This window comes from Agrilus planipennis, unplaced genomic scaffold (assembly GCF_000699045.2).
Source record: "Agrilus planipennis isolate EAB-ADULT unplaced genomic scaffold, Apla_2.0 scaffold37, whole genome shotgun sequence".
NCBI lineage: Eukaryota > Metazoa > Arthropoda > Insecta > Coleoptera > Buprestidae > Agrilus > Agrilus planipennis.
The window spans coordinates 423,810-441,219 of record NW_020438995.1 but is presented as its reverse complement, the minus strand read 5'-3'; the positions used below and the strand labels follow the sequence as shown (position 1 = coordinate 441,219).

General features: G+C 33.1%; 1 protein-coding gene across 7 annotated transcripts; it reads left to right on the top strand.

Annotated features, from left to right (window-relative positions):
- The first annotated feature begins 1,090 nt into the window (after positions 1-1,090).
- On the top strand, positions 1,091-13,771 carry LOC108745141 (uncharacterized protein CG43867). 7 transcript variants are annotated; one of them, XM_018481234.1, is made up of 14 exons: positions 1,091-1,394; positions 7,187-7,840; positions 7,999-8,187; positions 8,247-8,361; positions 8,487-8,657; positions 8,713-8,936; positions 8,998-9,174; positions 9,234-9,395; positions 9,481-9,699; positions 10,006-10,236; positions 11,387-11,741; positions 11,894-12,281; positions 12,361-12,895; positions 12,987-13,771. In XM_018481234.1, the coding sequence occupies exons 2-14, from the start codon at positions 7,196-7,198 to the stop codon at positions 13,422-13,424; spliced, it is 3,849 nt and encodes a 1,282-aa protein (XP_018336736.1). In that variant the 5' UTR covers positions 1,091-1,394; positions 7,187-7,195; the 3' UTR covers positions 13,425-13,771. The 7 variants fall into 7 exon arrangements, with proteins under 7 accessions (XP_018336736.1, XP_025831522.1, XP_018336737.1 ...); XM_025975737.1 differs by lacking the exon at positions 1,091-1,394 and adding an exon at positions 5,470-5,826 and having other exon boundaries at positions 8,496-8,657; positions 10,006-10,206; XM_018481235.1 differs by lacking the exon at positions 1,091-1,394 and adding an exon at positions 5,470-5,826 and having other exon boundaries at positions 8,496-8,657.
- Positions 13,772-17,410: the final 3,639 nt, after the last annotated feature.

The window sequence follows — 17,410 nt, the reverse complement described above, 5'->3', positions numbered from 1 at the left end:
TATTAGGACAATTTTAATATAAGTTAAATGCAACTTTTTTATGATTTTTATTTTTTCCAAATTATATATTAAACTGTAGGACAATTCCTGGTTCGGTTTTCGCTGCAAAGAGAAGGTAGGTACGAGATTTTTTGAGATGATAGTTTTAGAGTGAAATCCAAAACGATATTATAATTTAGGTGTTGGGAAATATATGTTGTCGTCGATGCATCCTATGATAAAATAATTTCAAGGAAAAATTGAATTTGTTTGGTATCGAAACCTTTTCCATTAAAATTAATCCGTTTTAGTGACCGAACGTCAGCAAGCTTTTATGTTTGTGAAAGATTTCGATATTGCTGATATTCGGGGCGGTTTAAGATCTTTGCATAATTTCAAGATTAGTAGGTAAAATTGTTAACTTTCGAACGTAACTTATGCATCGATGTTTAATATTTTTTATCATTTGTTAACCACGAAAACATCGGCAGTTTTCGTTTTGCGAAAATACATGATTTGCCATTAGATCGCTGAAAGTCGTGAGCAAACTAAACCACTTGCTCAAATGTTAGGTATTATGTTGCACTGAAGACGCGCGGAATATAGCTTTCCCCCATTTTACTGTAATGGTGACGACTGATAGGATCAATGATCTATCTGTGCTCATGCCATCTTCGTGGACAGACGAGTGCACTTTGGAAGATGGAATGAGCCATGAATACGTAGTAATACATAATTTTAAGTTTACTTTTGGGTTACACAGCTGCCATCTGGTTTGTTTTGTTTAAAAATTTAAAGGGGTGCAGTCGCTCAATTGCTGTCACTGGAAAATCGCTACTGGTATTTTTACTATGAAATGTACGGTTATTGTAATATAATTTAACGCCTTACGCCAATTTGGATTTGCATTCTAGGAATACCCTGATTTATTAAAAAAATAATAATAATTGCTTTCCGTTTGTTTATAAAATTTACATTGTGTAGGCATATTAACGCTATTTATCTTTTTGTTAAATATATTGTAGTAAGTACAAAAGTTTTTGATAAGAGATAAACACGAAAAAAAAAAAGTAAAAGTAAGTAGCGGCAACATCGCGGGTTGTTTAATAGATGATGTTTTGTTCCTACGGGTGGTTGCCCGGCAACCCTCTGTCTCTCTTTCTCTCTGTCTTCGCACATTATTGATTATTTTTCGTCGCGACGCCGAAATCGACGCGTCGGAACATGGCGCCTTGCAGCTGACAGAAGGGAGACCGATACATTGAGTCTAATCATCGGTTTTTATTTCAATCCCTCGGTTACCATTATTATTGTTGTTGTTATTCAATTTTTGTTGTTTTATTTGTGTTCGGTACATCGTCAACCATTGTCATCTATCTTGTTCGTTTGTTGTTCCGTTGGATCATCAAGAAAATGTAAGTTTACCATTACATGTAAATGTATTTTTATCTCTAAGTGCGTCCAGTGATGTATAGTGTGGTAGTGGCGGTAGCGGTCGTTTTTGCGTTTATTGTTTCGTCGCGACGCTATGTCTGGCGTCGTGCTTTTTACTTGGATTATTTTTAATAGAAAAATGCATTTTACAATCTTCTTTTTTAATGTTGAACCTCTTTATCTTATCGATTATTCATTTTAAAGCACATGAGAATGAGAAACAAACACAGCTTGGCATTTATTATTAAATGTTTTAATTGTTTCTAAATAATAATTTACGGGTTTCATAGCAAATATGTAATTAGATAGATTTTATTACGCACCCATATGATTTTACGTATTAGTTCGTATGATAATTCGTATTTCCGTAGATTTATCCAATAATCCGCAACCTAAAGTTAAGTGTTTTTCATGTGAGCGTGTTTTTGGTTGATGTAAAACACCATCTTTATCGATTTGGTATTAGGATAAACCAATCACCTGTTGTTTTTCTGTATACATTACAATTCAATAAGTGATGTCACAATTTGTTTTGTTGTATTGATTAAATACTCACCAACGCTTTATTAAAAAAACGTAAACCTCTATAATAAACACTAACAATATTTATGTTTTTATTATTTGTATTACTTAACTCACTTCCATGACGGTAAGGCCCGCTGCATCTCATTTTTTACGGGGGGGGGGGGCACCAATCCGAACCCCCTTCCTAATCTAGATACTCTTATATAGCTACAAAATTTAAAATTCGGTTTTTACATTTGTCGGGAAAACTAGTATTACAAAATGTAGATTTGTTTTTAAGTCATTTTTATACTATAGATGTTTCTATCACTGTATATGTATTATATTTATAAATTTTCGTCGTTCATCATTTTTTTGACTATCCATTGTAAATATCCAACCTCTCACCATCGATGGGGAAGGGTGAGTGAGATCGTATGCCAGTGAATTAAGCGTTATTTCACTCATATATGAAACACATTAGTTAGATTATCAGATTATTATAGTTTTACCTAGTCTACTCAAGAAATTGTCAAAATTAATTTTTCGTAGATAAATTGCGTTTTAAGTACCTACTAAGATTTAATTTTTACCGCAGTAATCACATAATTATCATATCAATATCCTTCTGTTACTAATAATGATATCGTGTAACATATATTTTCTATAGAAATGGTACATATGGGTTAAAAAATTAATTATTATTTTTAATTTGTTAATATTAAGTACCGAAATGTTCGGTAGGGGTAGTTCGGAATCTCATGAGCTTTAACCTTGGGTTGCGCAGTGACAAAATGGCGCCCGTTCATTGATGTTTACATTTCTACCTTGACCGTCACTGTTTATAGTTTATTTGGAGGCGTTCCTGGTTGTACAATGGTGCACTTGGTTAACATCAGAGTCAATATTTTCTTAATATACAGCATGAATGTAATACAGTCCGCCACTAATGTTTGCGAAGGCTCATGGGGTTTTGAATTAGCTATACCTATTCAATATAGTAAAAAGTGAGAAAGCTTTTTTTGGTTAGCATTGATAAAAGTCAGTGCTATGTTTGTTTAATATACAGATATATATCAGAACATAGAAATTGCCCATTTCTTTGTTGGTGGTTTTTCTTTTTATTTGGCATGAGCGAAAATACCATCTGCTTTCAAAAAAGCTGTCCTAGACTAACCGAACCGAAATCAAAAGCTTTGAAGTGTATTTATTCGACTTAAATTACTTTATTATTCATATGAAATGATTGCTGATATTAGTACGAATTTTTCTAAACCACTCTATACTCTATTTTTCAAAAAGTGATGTCGCTCTTTTGATGATTACATGCAATAAAATGTTCAATTTTCAATTCGCTTTCTTGCAGAAAATCTGAATAGGTTCTTCACTTTCTAATACGTATTTCTCATCGTTTATGAAGATGTAGGTAGAACGCTACTGGATTTATTTGCTTTGTCGTGAAAACTGCATACATTATGATGACTCACTTAATATTGACCCATTTATTAAGCAGTGACGATACGCACCCCTCATATATTTCTCACCCTATTTTAAGTACTATGAATGTTTTGAATGTGAAACAATAGCAGCAGCTGTTGTAGTTTGGCTTCACTATACATTTTTTACAAAACAAAATATTCACGATTATGAATTTTCGTTTATAAGAAGGTGTAGTAAGGTTGAGATATTGAAGTTTCCGCCAAATTAGGATTGTACTGATTATCTACAAATATTTCTGATGAGTTGAAGATTTACCTAATCAAAAATGTCATTAATAGCAATTAGTACTTCGACAAATTTGTCTACAGATTCAGATAAGTTACTGACCAAGAAGTTAATATTTCTTCATTAATTTGGTTGCGTATCTTTCACGTAGTTTCCGTTTAGTTTAACTGTAGTTTATTGTGATAAGCAAATTTTACTGTACATGAATTAGTACAATTTCAGAAATAGGAAAAATTGATCAAAAGAATCGTAAGTCGACATGTACAACAATACTTGTAATGATCTTACAGCAATGTAGTGTTTTATTTACAAGTAGTACTTTTCCAAACGAGAAAATAAAACATGTGTACCACATGCTCATAGAATACATTTCTGTAGGATTTGTGTGTGGATTGGTATAAAAATTTTAATAGCGAATTCAAATATACAAATTTAAATCAGAATATTAAATTTATTCGGTGTTTTTTCTAAAATTTATCTTCATAAAAAAATTAATAGTTGAAGACTAATCCCCAATTACCACGACAAAATTTATTAATGAATAAAAGAACTGACAAATTAGATAGAATTAAGGGTGGGTCTCGTTTTATTATTTTATTTACCACATTATTCTACTTTTTTTTTAAAATAAATCAATCATCATTATTTGTCTTTGATCCATGAAAACCATTAGATATTGATCGTGAACAAATGGTCAATGAGAACTAATTTTAAAATACTTATCTACTAAAAACTCTGGAAACTTTTAGAGGAGTTTTAGTACGTACTTTCTCTATTATCAAGAAATGTATACTAAGGGCTCATTACATACGATTAACTAAAGTAAATATATTTACACTTGTCATATTTGCTGAAGTTTTGCAATTTCGTAGCCCTTAATGATAATGTTTTATTCGAAAGGGTATTTATTACCCTACGTTCAAATATGCACTTTAAACTTTAAAGAAATAATTTCAAATTACACTTCCAGTGGAACGGATGTTTTTCTTATTAAATTACTCCTTTCGGTAGGAGTGTTTTTTTTTTAAGACCGCTGAGAAAACTCATTAACTGATTCATTCATCTCGCGTTTCGTCTAGGTTGAGTGTCATCACCCGTATGCATGCATACCTACCTTTATATTATGTCTATTTTTATAGTTGTCACATTCATCGCTCTCAGATTTAAGTACCGATTTTCCATACAAACCGAGAAGCATGTTTTCTTTGTGCTTCCAGGCTTATACTGGGGCAAAACTGCACAAGCTTTTAAAAGTAACTTTCGAATTACTGGTATTAAATTATTTATACATTTTATAAAGTGCGAGCATTACAGAAGTTATATTTTATTAATTTACGTCGGCACATTTAACATCAGAAACAAATTTTTTGTAAATATTCTTTAAAAATGAATCAGTGGAATTTCACTCGTTCTTCTTCACAGTTGTAATAACAGCACTGCAAATTATTGAATATTAACTGAGCCAATTAGTGAACTAAAAATATTAAGTGAATCAGTAATTACAGCAGTAACTGATGAATCAGTTAAGAATGCTGATTTCATAGTGAAATATTTTTATTACAGTTTCTTCAGTTAAATCACTGAATTTTTATTTCAATTGGAAGATACGCCAATTTTTACTTTTAGTGGGTACATAAACGAAAGTAAAATAAAAATAAATATTCATTATATATTATGGATGGAAAATCAGGTAGTTTAAAAAGATTGAAATTTTATAATTATATTGTCTCCTAATGCTTTTAGTTTTCCACATCTTCGTTCGTTTTTCTATTGTGCAATTTTGCTTTTCCCTAACTTCCGAATAGAATTGGCCGTGTGCCAGGGGCGTGCGTTACAACGGGACACGCGACTTAACCCTGTCTGACGATGCATTGCTTGGCGGTCGTTGTCGGGGAAGTTTCCTGACGATGTCATCGTCGGTGGTGAGAAACGACGACGCTATACCAATGTCGGGACACCCAGGCGCCGATTTATAGTTGCGGTAGTCGCTGTTTTGGCGCACCCGCGTTCATACGGTCATATACAAGTACCTTTTGGGCTGTTAGTTAGTTCACGGACACGAAAGTGTAATCAATTCAAGGGGTGGATTACTTAAGTTCAGTTTTATAAAGGTTGCGGTCTTCTTAAGTATTCCTTATACTGTGGAATTCAAAATAGAAAATCAACCAAAGATGGCAGCGAAAGGTAATTTATTAAAATTTTATTGTGATTCCAAACAGATTTTTAGTTCATCCGTTTTTGATTTTATATGACAACAAATAAACTTTTCGAAATTTTTGTTGTTTTTTTTTTAATTTCAGCTAGAAAAGTAATTATTTAATTTCACTTTGTTATTATATTAAAATGCATTGTACATAACGCGTCAATTTTAAACACTCTTTTCTCCCTACTGTAATTATTTATTTTATTATTTAAATTTCTTCTCTGTGTTTTCTCTTTATTTATTTTTATAATATTATATTATATTTATCAACAAATTGTTGTTGTCTCTTGTTCGAGTGGGTTTAACCTTGTATAAGTGCTTATATCTGGCGATATCCTACTGCTAACTATTAGTAGTGCAGAATAAAGCGGCACCACCAAAACTAATTAGCGGTGCTATTTGTTATTGAGATAATTTGTTTTGAATTTTGTATTATACTTACATCTACTGTACACTTTAATTTACACTATGGACTATGTACATCAAACTTATTTGTATAAAACTATCTTAGCTGTCTCTGGATTATGTGATCTCTCTTTGCATGATCTCTCTTTGAATTACATGATCTAACTGCTCGGTATTTGACATTTTAAATAAATTGTTGATTTTTAAATAAACAGAAAACGGTATAACTTAACAACAGGAATTAAACTGAATTGAGATAGTTTACTTTGCTGCTTTTGGTGATGTCCCAATGTTTGATAAATAATTCGTGGCAGGTCCGATGATTCATGACAAGTTCGATGTTGATTCGATAGTTGAAGTTGTGTTATCCAATATTTAGTAGATTTGATGTCGGCACTTTTCGGGTAAATTCACTTTACTTTTTTAAATTGATTTTCTTCACATAAACACTTGCCTTTATTCACTAAATTAACTAACTTCAACCACAAACTTCTTAAGTACTGACTTCAATGTCTCCACATTAGTTTCCGGATTTTGTGCTGCATCCGGCTCGAAGGACCATATATTCGGGTGGGTTTAGCCTTGTAAGGGCTCGTATTTGGCAATATCCTGCTGCTAACTATTAGTAGTGCAGAATAAAGCGGCACCACCAAAACTAATTAGCGGTGCTATTTGTTATTGAGATAAGAACGCATATACGTTTAATTTGTCTTAAATTTTGTGTTCAATCTACTCTACATCTCTATTACTACAATTAACAGGAAATTACGAAGTAAGCTTCCTTTAGTTTATTTAATTCAGAAAATAATTTTCTTAAAGACCCACTTCAACTAAAAGGTAAAATTAATTGTAGAAACTTTCAAGATTTACATAACTGAGAGAAAAGAAAAATTAGCGGAAAGAAATACAACAAATAGTATTAAAGTTGTTTTTCAGGTGCGAATAATGGAACAGAAGCTTGCATGGTCGCAGTCCAATGATTCCAACACTCAGATCACTCGTTTAGAAGGCGAAATCGAAGAGCAGCGCCAGCTTCGACTTCAAGACGCTCGTCAGGTGGAAGCAAAAGCAGCCCGTATCAAGGAATGGGTTACTAATAAGCTTAGAGAACTCGAGCAACAGAATCAACATCTCAAAGAACAAAATATCAAGTGTAATCAGCAATTGGAACTACTCAGGAATCATATCGCGCTTTCCGATAGGAGAAGATCTGAAAGCATTTCTCCAGAACCAAGTCGCTTGTCTTCTGCTACTTCTCGTTCCTCCAGACATCGGCGTCATCAGAGCGTTTGCATTTCCTCTAATTCTTTTGAACCGGCCCTTCCTGTTACCAGTTTCATTAATACTAATTTAATTGGCAATACTGCTTTCATTCCAAATAATACAAATATGGATGCTTTATCGGATGATTTAAGGGCAGCTGTAGACAACCTAAGCTTAGGCAAAATGACCACTGGTAGCGCTTCTGACCCCGACTTAGCTCATGACTATGCTGAAATTTATACTCCTAGTCGAGAGAAAGTGCCATGGCCTAGGGCTCCTACACCTCCTCTCCATCGATTTCCTAGTTGGGAAGATAGGATCTATCAAGTAAGACAAGAATGTTTTTAGGCCATAGAAACTTATATCACAAAGTTTTTTTCTGAACGTCTTTACATTCTTATAGCTTTCAATATATTGCTTCGTAGTATTAATATTTGTTACTGTACCTTTAGTAATAAAGGAATTACAAATAAACAAAATTTTAGGTGGCTGCAGATGGACTTACGTTGACAGGAACAACACCAAGTGATATGGGTCCAGAACAGGCAGGCTACCAAGACATCCCTGTACCTGTTTATGCAACGGTTAAGGGAAGGGCTAGTCAAATCAGATCGATGCCTTTTACAGGTGATTCATCTGACGACTCTAGTGATGGTGAAGGAAATAATACTGCAGTAAGTGAAACAGAAATAGGTCTTGTTTCCAATTAAACATTTTATCTGTACAATTTTAGGCCACAGAAGCAATGAATACTCATAGTAGGAGCTCTGGAGACACATCGGGCTCGAGTCCTGGTAAAAGGACTGCTTCTAGCAGTAGCGGTTCACCCAGCAAAAGTAAAACACGAGGTTATTGTCAGCAGTTAATATTTTAATCGCTCAGTAGCTTGCGCCATTTACTTTTAATTACTTTTTGTTTCAACATAATTGTTTAGCTTCTGCAATAGATTTTTTGATCTAATCATGACTTGCAGCCATTTCAGACACGTCATTCGAGTCTGGAATGTCGGATGATTACGCAGTTCCCCCAGATGCCTTTAGCTGTGATAGTACCAGCATGGAATCTTCAGCGCTTCGTACCTCATTTGTAGATAGTCCTAAGAAATCAGACTGCATTGAAAAAAGCGGATCTCTTGCTAAATTAGGTTCGACTTATTTTTTTCCCGTCAAAGTTTTTCAAATTATACGTTGGTTTTTCAGGTGGTAAATTAAAGACATGGAGAAAACGTTGGTTCGTTCTTAAAAATGGCGTGCTAACTTATTATAAAAGTCAAGCAGATATTAATAGGAAACCTCAGGGTCAAATTTTGTTAGACGAAATTTGTAAAATTAATCGGGCCGAAGGATCTAATACGTTTGAAATAGATACTGGCAAGAAAACGTATTATTTAACTGCCGATTCAATAACAGCAATGGAAGATTGGGTAACCATTTATTTATATTAATTTGTTGATTGTATAATTTGTCTAATTACGAATTGTGTAGGTGAGGACATTACAAAACGTGCAAAGAAGAAACGCCACGAGATTACTTTTGAGTAAAGAAGAAAATAAACCATTGGTACAAGGGTGGTTGACGAAAGTCAAAAACGGACATGCCAAAAAATGCTGGTGTGTTCTTATAGGGAAAATGTTCCTCTATTTTAAGACACCAACAGATACGGTAAATATATATTGTAATTTTGTTTCACTAACAGTTTTTTATTCCTTTTGTGATTTCAGTCTCCAGCTGGTCAAATAAACATGAGAGACGCAAGAGTGGAAGAGGTTGATCACATGTCCGATTCTGATTCAGAAGAAAAAGAATGTGAGGCAACAGAATTAACTCTTGGAATATTTCCGAATAATCAAGGACCTACTTACTTACTTTGCCCTGGAAAACAGGCAAGTAAATTTTAAAGTCCTAATACTATATATACTTATGTTAAATAGGTAAACTAAAATGTATATAATTGTAATTCTGTCTTAGGAGAGAGATGCTTGGTTATATCACTTAACCGTGGCTAGTGGTGGCGGTCCAAATACTGGTACGCAGTATGAGCAACTTATTCATAAACTTATGGAAGTTGATGGTGATCCTAACTGTGTCCTTTGGCGACATCCTGTATTGGTTCATGTTTCATGTACAAAAGATGGTGCAATTCCTTCGTATTTTCCTCTTACTACTCTGCCATCAGAAACAATGCAGGTAATTATAATCTATTCAAATATGTAAACAGTAGTGGCTTGTGTGATTGAATTAACTTTGCCAATCGAGTAGTAACTACGACGCTGATGCTACTACTATTTCTTACACGCGCAATTGATCTGCCTGTATACCAGCTGTTGCGAAGGTCATGACTAGGTATGAGTGTTTCGTCATGAAACGCGGCTGCCTAACTGGCAACTATTCTCAATCATTGACGACTGGTACTTTTTGTAAATAGCTTTGAAAATGGTGTTTGACCATTAAAAGGTCACTAATGTTATTATAACCACTTGTATTTCTTTATAGGCAGAAGCGATAAAACTGTTTAAGTGCCTGCAACTGTTTATGTCGGCTCAAGTTGATCAAGCAGGTATTGATTACCATGTGATCCTTGCGCAAAATGCACTGCAACAGTGTCTTGACATGCCTGAACTCCAACCCGAACTCATATGCGCCTTGATTAAACAAACTAGTAAGGTTGTCCCTTTGCCTAAATTGGGAGTACAGGTATCTACCCAAAAGTTGCTTAAGAAAAGTGTAAGTGTGCTTTTTATTTTTCATTTTATGCAATTCACTATTGTATAAAGTTAAATTATTTATTAGGGTCTTTTATAAAGAAAAAAAAATTGTACAGTGCTTATTCTTATTTGTGAAAAAATTTTGATGAACGAAATTTACATAGAAAAATTGATAATTTTTTGTAGAAATTAAAAGCCTTGTAGAAAATCAGATTTTCTCACAATTTGAATTCTCTGTTGTAGTAATTTTCTTATTAGAAAAAATAAATTAACAACTCACTATCAGTTAAATTTTATTAGTTAAAGTGCACATAAATAGATTACAAGAGAATAATATACAGGGTGTAAATTAAATTATTAGAGAATAATTGGATTAAAAATTTTATTTTTTTGAAAATACAAATTAAATTAAAACTTAATAGAATACAAGTTCCTTCCAATTTTATACTGTTAGCTATTAGGGAAACCATTTTTTTAAGATTTAACAATTGCACCCTGTATACACGAAAATTAACTTAAACTTATTTTTTAATAGTTTCAAGCCACGTGATGACTGAGATTATAAGAAAGTAACAATGCACTGTATGTTGCTTATATTTCGTTATATTACACTTTGTTGCAAAAAAGTCAAATGAAATAGCATAATGCACGTTACTCTATATGTTATTGCATGTTTAAAAGTTTTCTTAAAGTTGACCCATCAAATTTTTAGTAAAAGGACTAGATATATTAATTCTTTTATTTGAGACCTTAAAGAAATTGAAGATGGCTCAACTTTATTATTATTTCCATTAAATGGAACTGTGCATTTCAAATAAGAGAATGTTGGTGTTTCAATTTACTTATTTGTTCTTTTATTTTCATTTCTGAATGCTTTTGGTTAGACAATTATAGAATAGAAAATAGAAACGTTAGTTGGCTGTCTTGTTTCTACTTGCTATAAAACTGAGCATTTCAGATTTCACACTTCATCATTTCAAAAATTTTCAGTGCTCATTAAAAACAATTCTTCATACGTGTACTTTCATATTGATCTGATTCTAAACACAATACCTACCATAAAAACTGCATTTATTTATCATTTCACAACATCAAACCCATTCACATGTAAAAAATCGAAGTATTTACAAAAAGAGACACTGAAATGGAAACACCAAAATTCTTTTTAGCAATTGCTGCTGTGTGCTACGCAAAGTTTGTTCACTTGCGAAGCCACGCCAACCGGCGTGAGCAGTGCTTCAGAGCAGCAAATTTCGTCTTCCAATACACAGGGTTCTCAGGAAGACAAGTACAAGGAGCATAAGGAGTGTTATAAGGAACATAAGGATCACAAAGGCCCGCCAAGCTACACTTTTTTACAAGGCTGGCAGCTGCTGGCTTTAGCTGTCAGCCTTTTTGTGCCCAAGTCTTCCCGATTGTTGTGGTTTCTTAAACTACATTTGCAGAGGAATGCTGACAATCGAACTGAATGCGGAAAGTACGCTTCGTACTGTGAACGAGCTCTCGATAGAACCATCTTAACAGGTAACGCATAATACATTTGTTATCAGTCAATTAAGTCAAAGATATTTTAACTGATATGATTATATTTAGTTAGTTACTTCCTTTATTGGTGGTTATTAAGGGAAATTAATTTTTGTTTCATTTTTGTACCAAATAATGTATTGCTTTTAAAGGTGGTCGAGAATGTAAACCATCAAGGATGGAAGTGCTCAGTATCCTGCTCAAGAATCCTCAACACCATTCTTTGCCTCATTCAATGCCTGTTCATCTTTTAAATGGCACATATCACATATCGAGCTTTGATGGTTCGAGTACCGTCAAAGAATTTCAGGATAGTCTGGCGACTGAGATCGGTTGTAGAATTAGTAATGGATTTGCCCTATTCAGTGATGATCCAATCGAGAAAGATTTGGAACATACACTTGACCCATCAGCCAAATTGTGCGATGTCATTACAAAATGGGAAGTTGCGCTAAGGGAAAAAGGACTTGGAAAATTTGAAAATACTAGAGTTATTAGGCTAACTTATAAAAGTCGGTTGTGGTGGAAGAGCAGTGCAAGGTAAAATTTTTGTATTAAGTATATGTTTTATACTTAAGGTAACTATTCCTATAAAACTAAATTGTAGACTTGTTTACAGGTTAGAGACTGATAAGGAACGTCTTTTGTTGTGTTATCAAGTAAACAAACAGATTGTTTCTGGTCGATTCCCCTTGAGTAAAGAACTTGCCCTTGAATTGGCAGCTGTTATGGCTCAGTTGGATATTGGCGATTGTTCCTTTAGCTCAAATAAAAGTACTAGCATAGCAAACACACTTAATTCTTCCACGCAAGGTGCCAATAACAATGCCCATCAGAGTCCTAATTGTACTACAAAATCTAGTCTTCATGGTACCCTCAGCCCACCTAAGAGTATCCAATCCTCGCAAACACTTAATGCCCTGAATAGCGTTCATAATATACTCACTGCTCACTCCAATCAAGCCTTAAGTGCCATAGACAAGTTTTATCCCTATCGGTATCGGGATCAACTGAGTCAAGAAGGACTTGCAGATCTGCAATCAAAACTGTTAGATAAATGGAGAGCTTTAAAGGGAAGAACTCAATTAGATTGTGTTCGCATCTATTTAACTTGCACCAGGAAATGGCCTTTCTTTGGAGCCACACTTTTTCAGGTAAAATTTAACAAGTATTAAAAATTTTTTTTATCTTGTTAGAATACGTTGAATATACATAATATGTAAATTATTTACTTGTCCTTTGTAGGCAAGATTACGTCAACACGAGTCCTCGATGGTGTGGTTAGCTGTCAATGAAGACTCAATTACTGTTCTTGATTTAGCGACGATGCAACAAAGAATGCGTTACTCTTATACTAATGTGCTTACATTTGGTGGTTGCCAGGAAGATTTCATGCTCGTCGTTACTCAGAGCGAGCAGCAACCGTCTCAGAAGCTCATTTTCTCCCTTAGCAAACCCAAGATTCTTGAACTGACACTTTTAATAGCCGATTATATGAATCTCTTGATGCAAAATCCGGGTACACCCCTTCTAGGGACACTCAGTCGGGGCACTGTTATGTCTGTTAACCAATCGGTAATCACGAACCAAAGTCAACCTGATATACTTAAATCTACTCCTGACCATGCGCTTCAGAGGTCCGACTCAAAAAGACGTACCCACATCGATTCTGGTCTCGCGTGATACTCGCCCAGCAAAGGGAAACTACTGGATGTCAACACCCGAAAGAAAGTCTCGGTTTGTTAATTATTTTTACTGAATTTTAACTCAAATATTGCGATTATTATTTATTGTTATTGTATGTGATTGTTTTGTATGATTGGCTTCTTTTTTGCAAGGTTGATGTGCCACGTGTAATATATATTGTGCTAGGTTTTTGTACATACAAATATATAATTTTAGGACAGATTTAAGAAAGGATTGGTGTGCAGTGTTGTACTGAGAGGGTCCGTTATATTCCTTGAATTAAATTGCAATCTTTTTAGAGTCGGTAATTTATTAGTAACTATGAATTTAAATAAGTTATAATAAAAAAATTATTGCTATAATGTTAAGTCAGTTGGCGAATTTCCTCATTAATCTGCTGATAAAGACTGGTAAGTGATAGAATTAAAGAAACACTTTTTTATATTCGTACTTAGATAATAAGATTTTCAAAGCCGGTCAAAAGTCGAAAAGGTCAGATGCATACATACCTACTTACTTAAAATTATTTACTTGTTCTTTAGGACAAATTATTGGATACACTTACTAAATGGAAAAAAGCGGTAATTATTTATTGATTGAACTGTTGCTCGGGTTAGGGGATGGGGATGACCTTGTGGTGGTGAAAAATCGAAAATTTAAAATAAATTAACGTAATCTAACAACCATAATTTAACCTTGCTTAATACAACAATATGTTTGGATTAGGTAAGGGTCTTTTTTAACCTCTACGTCCTGCGCCTACCTCCCTTCGTACCCAACTATAAACCATATTTAAGAGTTCTGTAAGGTTACCCTTACCTATCCCATCCTCCGCCTTATTGTTTCCTCAACTAGATAATTACCATTTCCAATATTTATCTCTACCCATTGCGCCTCCCTGTCTCCGACTCTATTAACAAACACTCTTTCAATGTTGTGCAAGATCATCCCCTCTCTTTAGAGCGGTGGTCCCATAAACTAAGCAATTACCAAAAAGGATTTGTATAAATTACTCATAAATTAGTTTACATCATTTTTAACGTACTAATTACTTTTAATAGTTTCGTCTTTGATAATTTAATACTTATGTATAATCCCATTGCTTTATAATATGAAAATCTAGTTAATATTTTCGAAAAACGCATTTATAAAGAGTAACACAGTTAATTAAAAAAGTAACAAATAAGCTTATAAATTTAGTAAATTATTTATTTACGTATGAGATTTGAGTTTATTAAGCATTATTGAATAAGTATATGGGTAGTTATAAAATAAAAAATTTTTGTTCAGAAAATTAGAAATGCTTGATATAAATTTGTTGGAATAAAACGGTCCCTTATAAACATTAACATTATACCTGTATTACAAATGAATATATTTATTTTACCTGATTTTAATGACTGTAAAAGTCTGAGAATCAGTAACAAGATACCAAAATAATACTTTGATAGTCACCAATACGTACACTCAAATGGGGTTATTATATTTATAGTGCAATGACCAATATTTAATTTGAACATCTCAACGTAATTACTTTTGATATTGAATTTGAAGAAATATTTAAAGAAATTTGGTTTAACTGCACTAGTTAATGATCACACATTGGTAGCAGCTGCTGATTCTCTACATTTAAATATGTAATTGCGAACGATGTAATTAAACATGTATTATTAATATTTTTTTTTTAATTGATGTCAGTCAAATTATTCATTAATTCATTTAAATGGAAAGATTGTGACCCAACCCCAAAGATGGACCTAATAAGACTATATAAATATCTCAAAATGTTTTCAATGAAATGTTTGTCAATTTTCATTTTTCACAGGTTTTGCAAGTAAATACTTCGTTAGATAGATATACAAGAGCGAAGGTAAGCATGCTTAGATTTGCGGATAATGTAGCAATATTAGCATCGAAAAACAAGGAGGTCTAACTCCTCCTTAGATAAAATGGTAACGGTATTGACAGAAGAATAAGGATAAGTAAATCATAACTATTGGTGTATAAGACAGGCGGAAGTAGGGCCAGTGTTAATATTAAATTGGAGGTGAAAAACTACAAAGAAATTAGGAAGCTCAGAATGAAAAAGGCAGTAAATACATAAAAACAAGATGTAGCGCAGGGTCGAATCGCTTTAAACAACAAAAAGTTATGTCTGTGCTCGCGAAGGACTAATTTAGAAATTCGAAGCAAATTTTTAAAGGAATATGTTTAAAGCACGGTTCCGTACGTGCGAAACAAGGCAGATATCGTGGATACAATATATTAGAAACTAGGTGATATTAAGAAAAGTGGTGATTACGGTTTGCATGTGGTAGGAAAGGTGAATTGTTCTAGTTTTCGGGATATACGAAGATTGCTTCAGGATAGGAATGAGTAGGAATTTACATCCAACAGTCTTCAAGATGACGACGTCGTGATGATGGTATACTTTTCACCGGCTATCATTGGTAAGTACCCATATATTTTTATTATATGCTATGTGTATCTCACTTTTATAAAAAAGGGAAAAACGTGAAAAATCAATAATCATAAAAGTTGAAATTAAATTGAAAATTGGAACAAGTTTAATAATAATTAACATTTTACGTATATATTAATATGTGTATGTAGAATACACTTCTAGTATGGCGTTTGTGAAGAATTTTAATACTTTCTTTAAAATCTAATTTTTCACAATTAGTTGCTCACCAGTACCTACGTCATTTTTCGTCACCAAATTTATTAATGTGCTGTTAATTCTTTTCCGTCACTATCAATATTCATTTTTGATTACAACTTATACAACAGTTAACACAAAATGATATTAGTAACATAGTAAGTGTTGTGTGTAAGAAAAATGTGTCTTCCTCAACTCTAAAAACGAAATTAATATGGAAAATTATTATATAATATATAATCTGTTAATTACCTTTTACTGTTATTGTATTGAAAATATTCCGCGATTCTTATTAATTAGTATTTAGGAATGGTTACTTCTCTGGTAAACAGATTAGTTTCATTTGGTAATCGACAAACAGGTCTTCGTTTTTACTGTGACACTAATGTTATCGTTTTGTGTTAACTGTTTGTAAGCAAAATTGAATATTTTTAGTGATGCAAAAAAAATTAACAGCAGCTTAACAGAACGAATATTTTCCTTCCTAACACTACGTAATTTTTGTGTACGGCACTGGAAATATCATTTGAATTGAATCGTATTGGTCGAGAAAGGGCCCTTTTTCATCTTTGTGCCTACCCCGTTGCGAAAATGATTTATATTTTTGTTAAATATTGGTTATTAAGAAAATTGAAAATCGGAACAATTTTAATAATAATAAAAATTGTACACATTATGTGCTTCACAAATTAAAATTGAAATTTCAAAAAATGCATATGTTCATAATCCCTTTTAAAAAGGGTGTGTTCTTTCCTTTATAATTTTTCATTTTGATGCATAAGTTTTGAGCAATTAGCAATTAGGAATTAACGAAATATATATTTATGCACCGTTTTCGATTCAGTTAAGTAAGTTGGTACCTTAATAAAAGGTCTTGTCTAACGCATAAAATGCTTCATTAGCAGCAAATACCCACTAGGTGGCGATATACTGCCTGTGCTTAAAAATTATATTCTTTTTTCTACCGGGTTTTCTCTTCAAAGTTAAAACTAAGCACATGAGTGACTAATACACGGCAGGTCGTTGATAATGATAAGAATTATATATTTGAACAGGTATATACATGNTTTTCGATTCAGTTAAGTAAGTTGGTACCTTAATAAAAGGTCTTGTCTAACGCATAAAATGCTTCATTAGCAGCAAATACCCACTAGGTGGCGATATACTGCCTGTGCTTAAAAATTATATTCTTTTTTCTACCGAGTTTTCTCTTCAAAGTTAAAACAAAGCACATGAGTGACTAATATACGGCAGGTCGTTGATAATGATAAGAATTATATATTTGAACAGGTATATACATGATGAATAAATATCAGAAAATCAG

Excerpts from the sequence above, each read along its gene's own strand:
- LOC108745141 (XM_018481234.1), top strand. The coding sequence starts at position 7,196 with ATGGAACAGAAGCTTGCATGGTCGCAGTCCAATGATTCCAACACTCAG. Across the intron at positions 9,700-10,005 it reads TGCCATCAGAAACAATGCAG|GCAGAAGCGATAAAACTGTT; the intron begins GTAATTATAATC and ends ATTTCTTTATAG. Across the intron at positions 12,896-12,986 it reads TTGGAGCCACACTTTTTCAG|GCAAGATTACGTCAACACGA; the intron begins GTAAAATTTAAC and ends TGTCCTTTGTAG.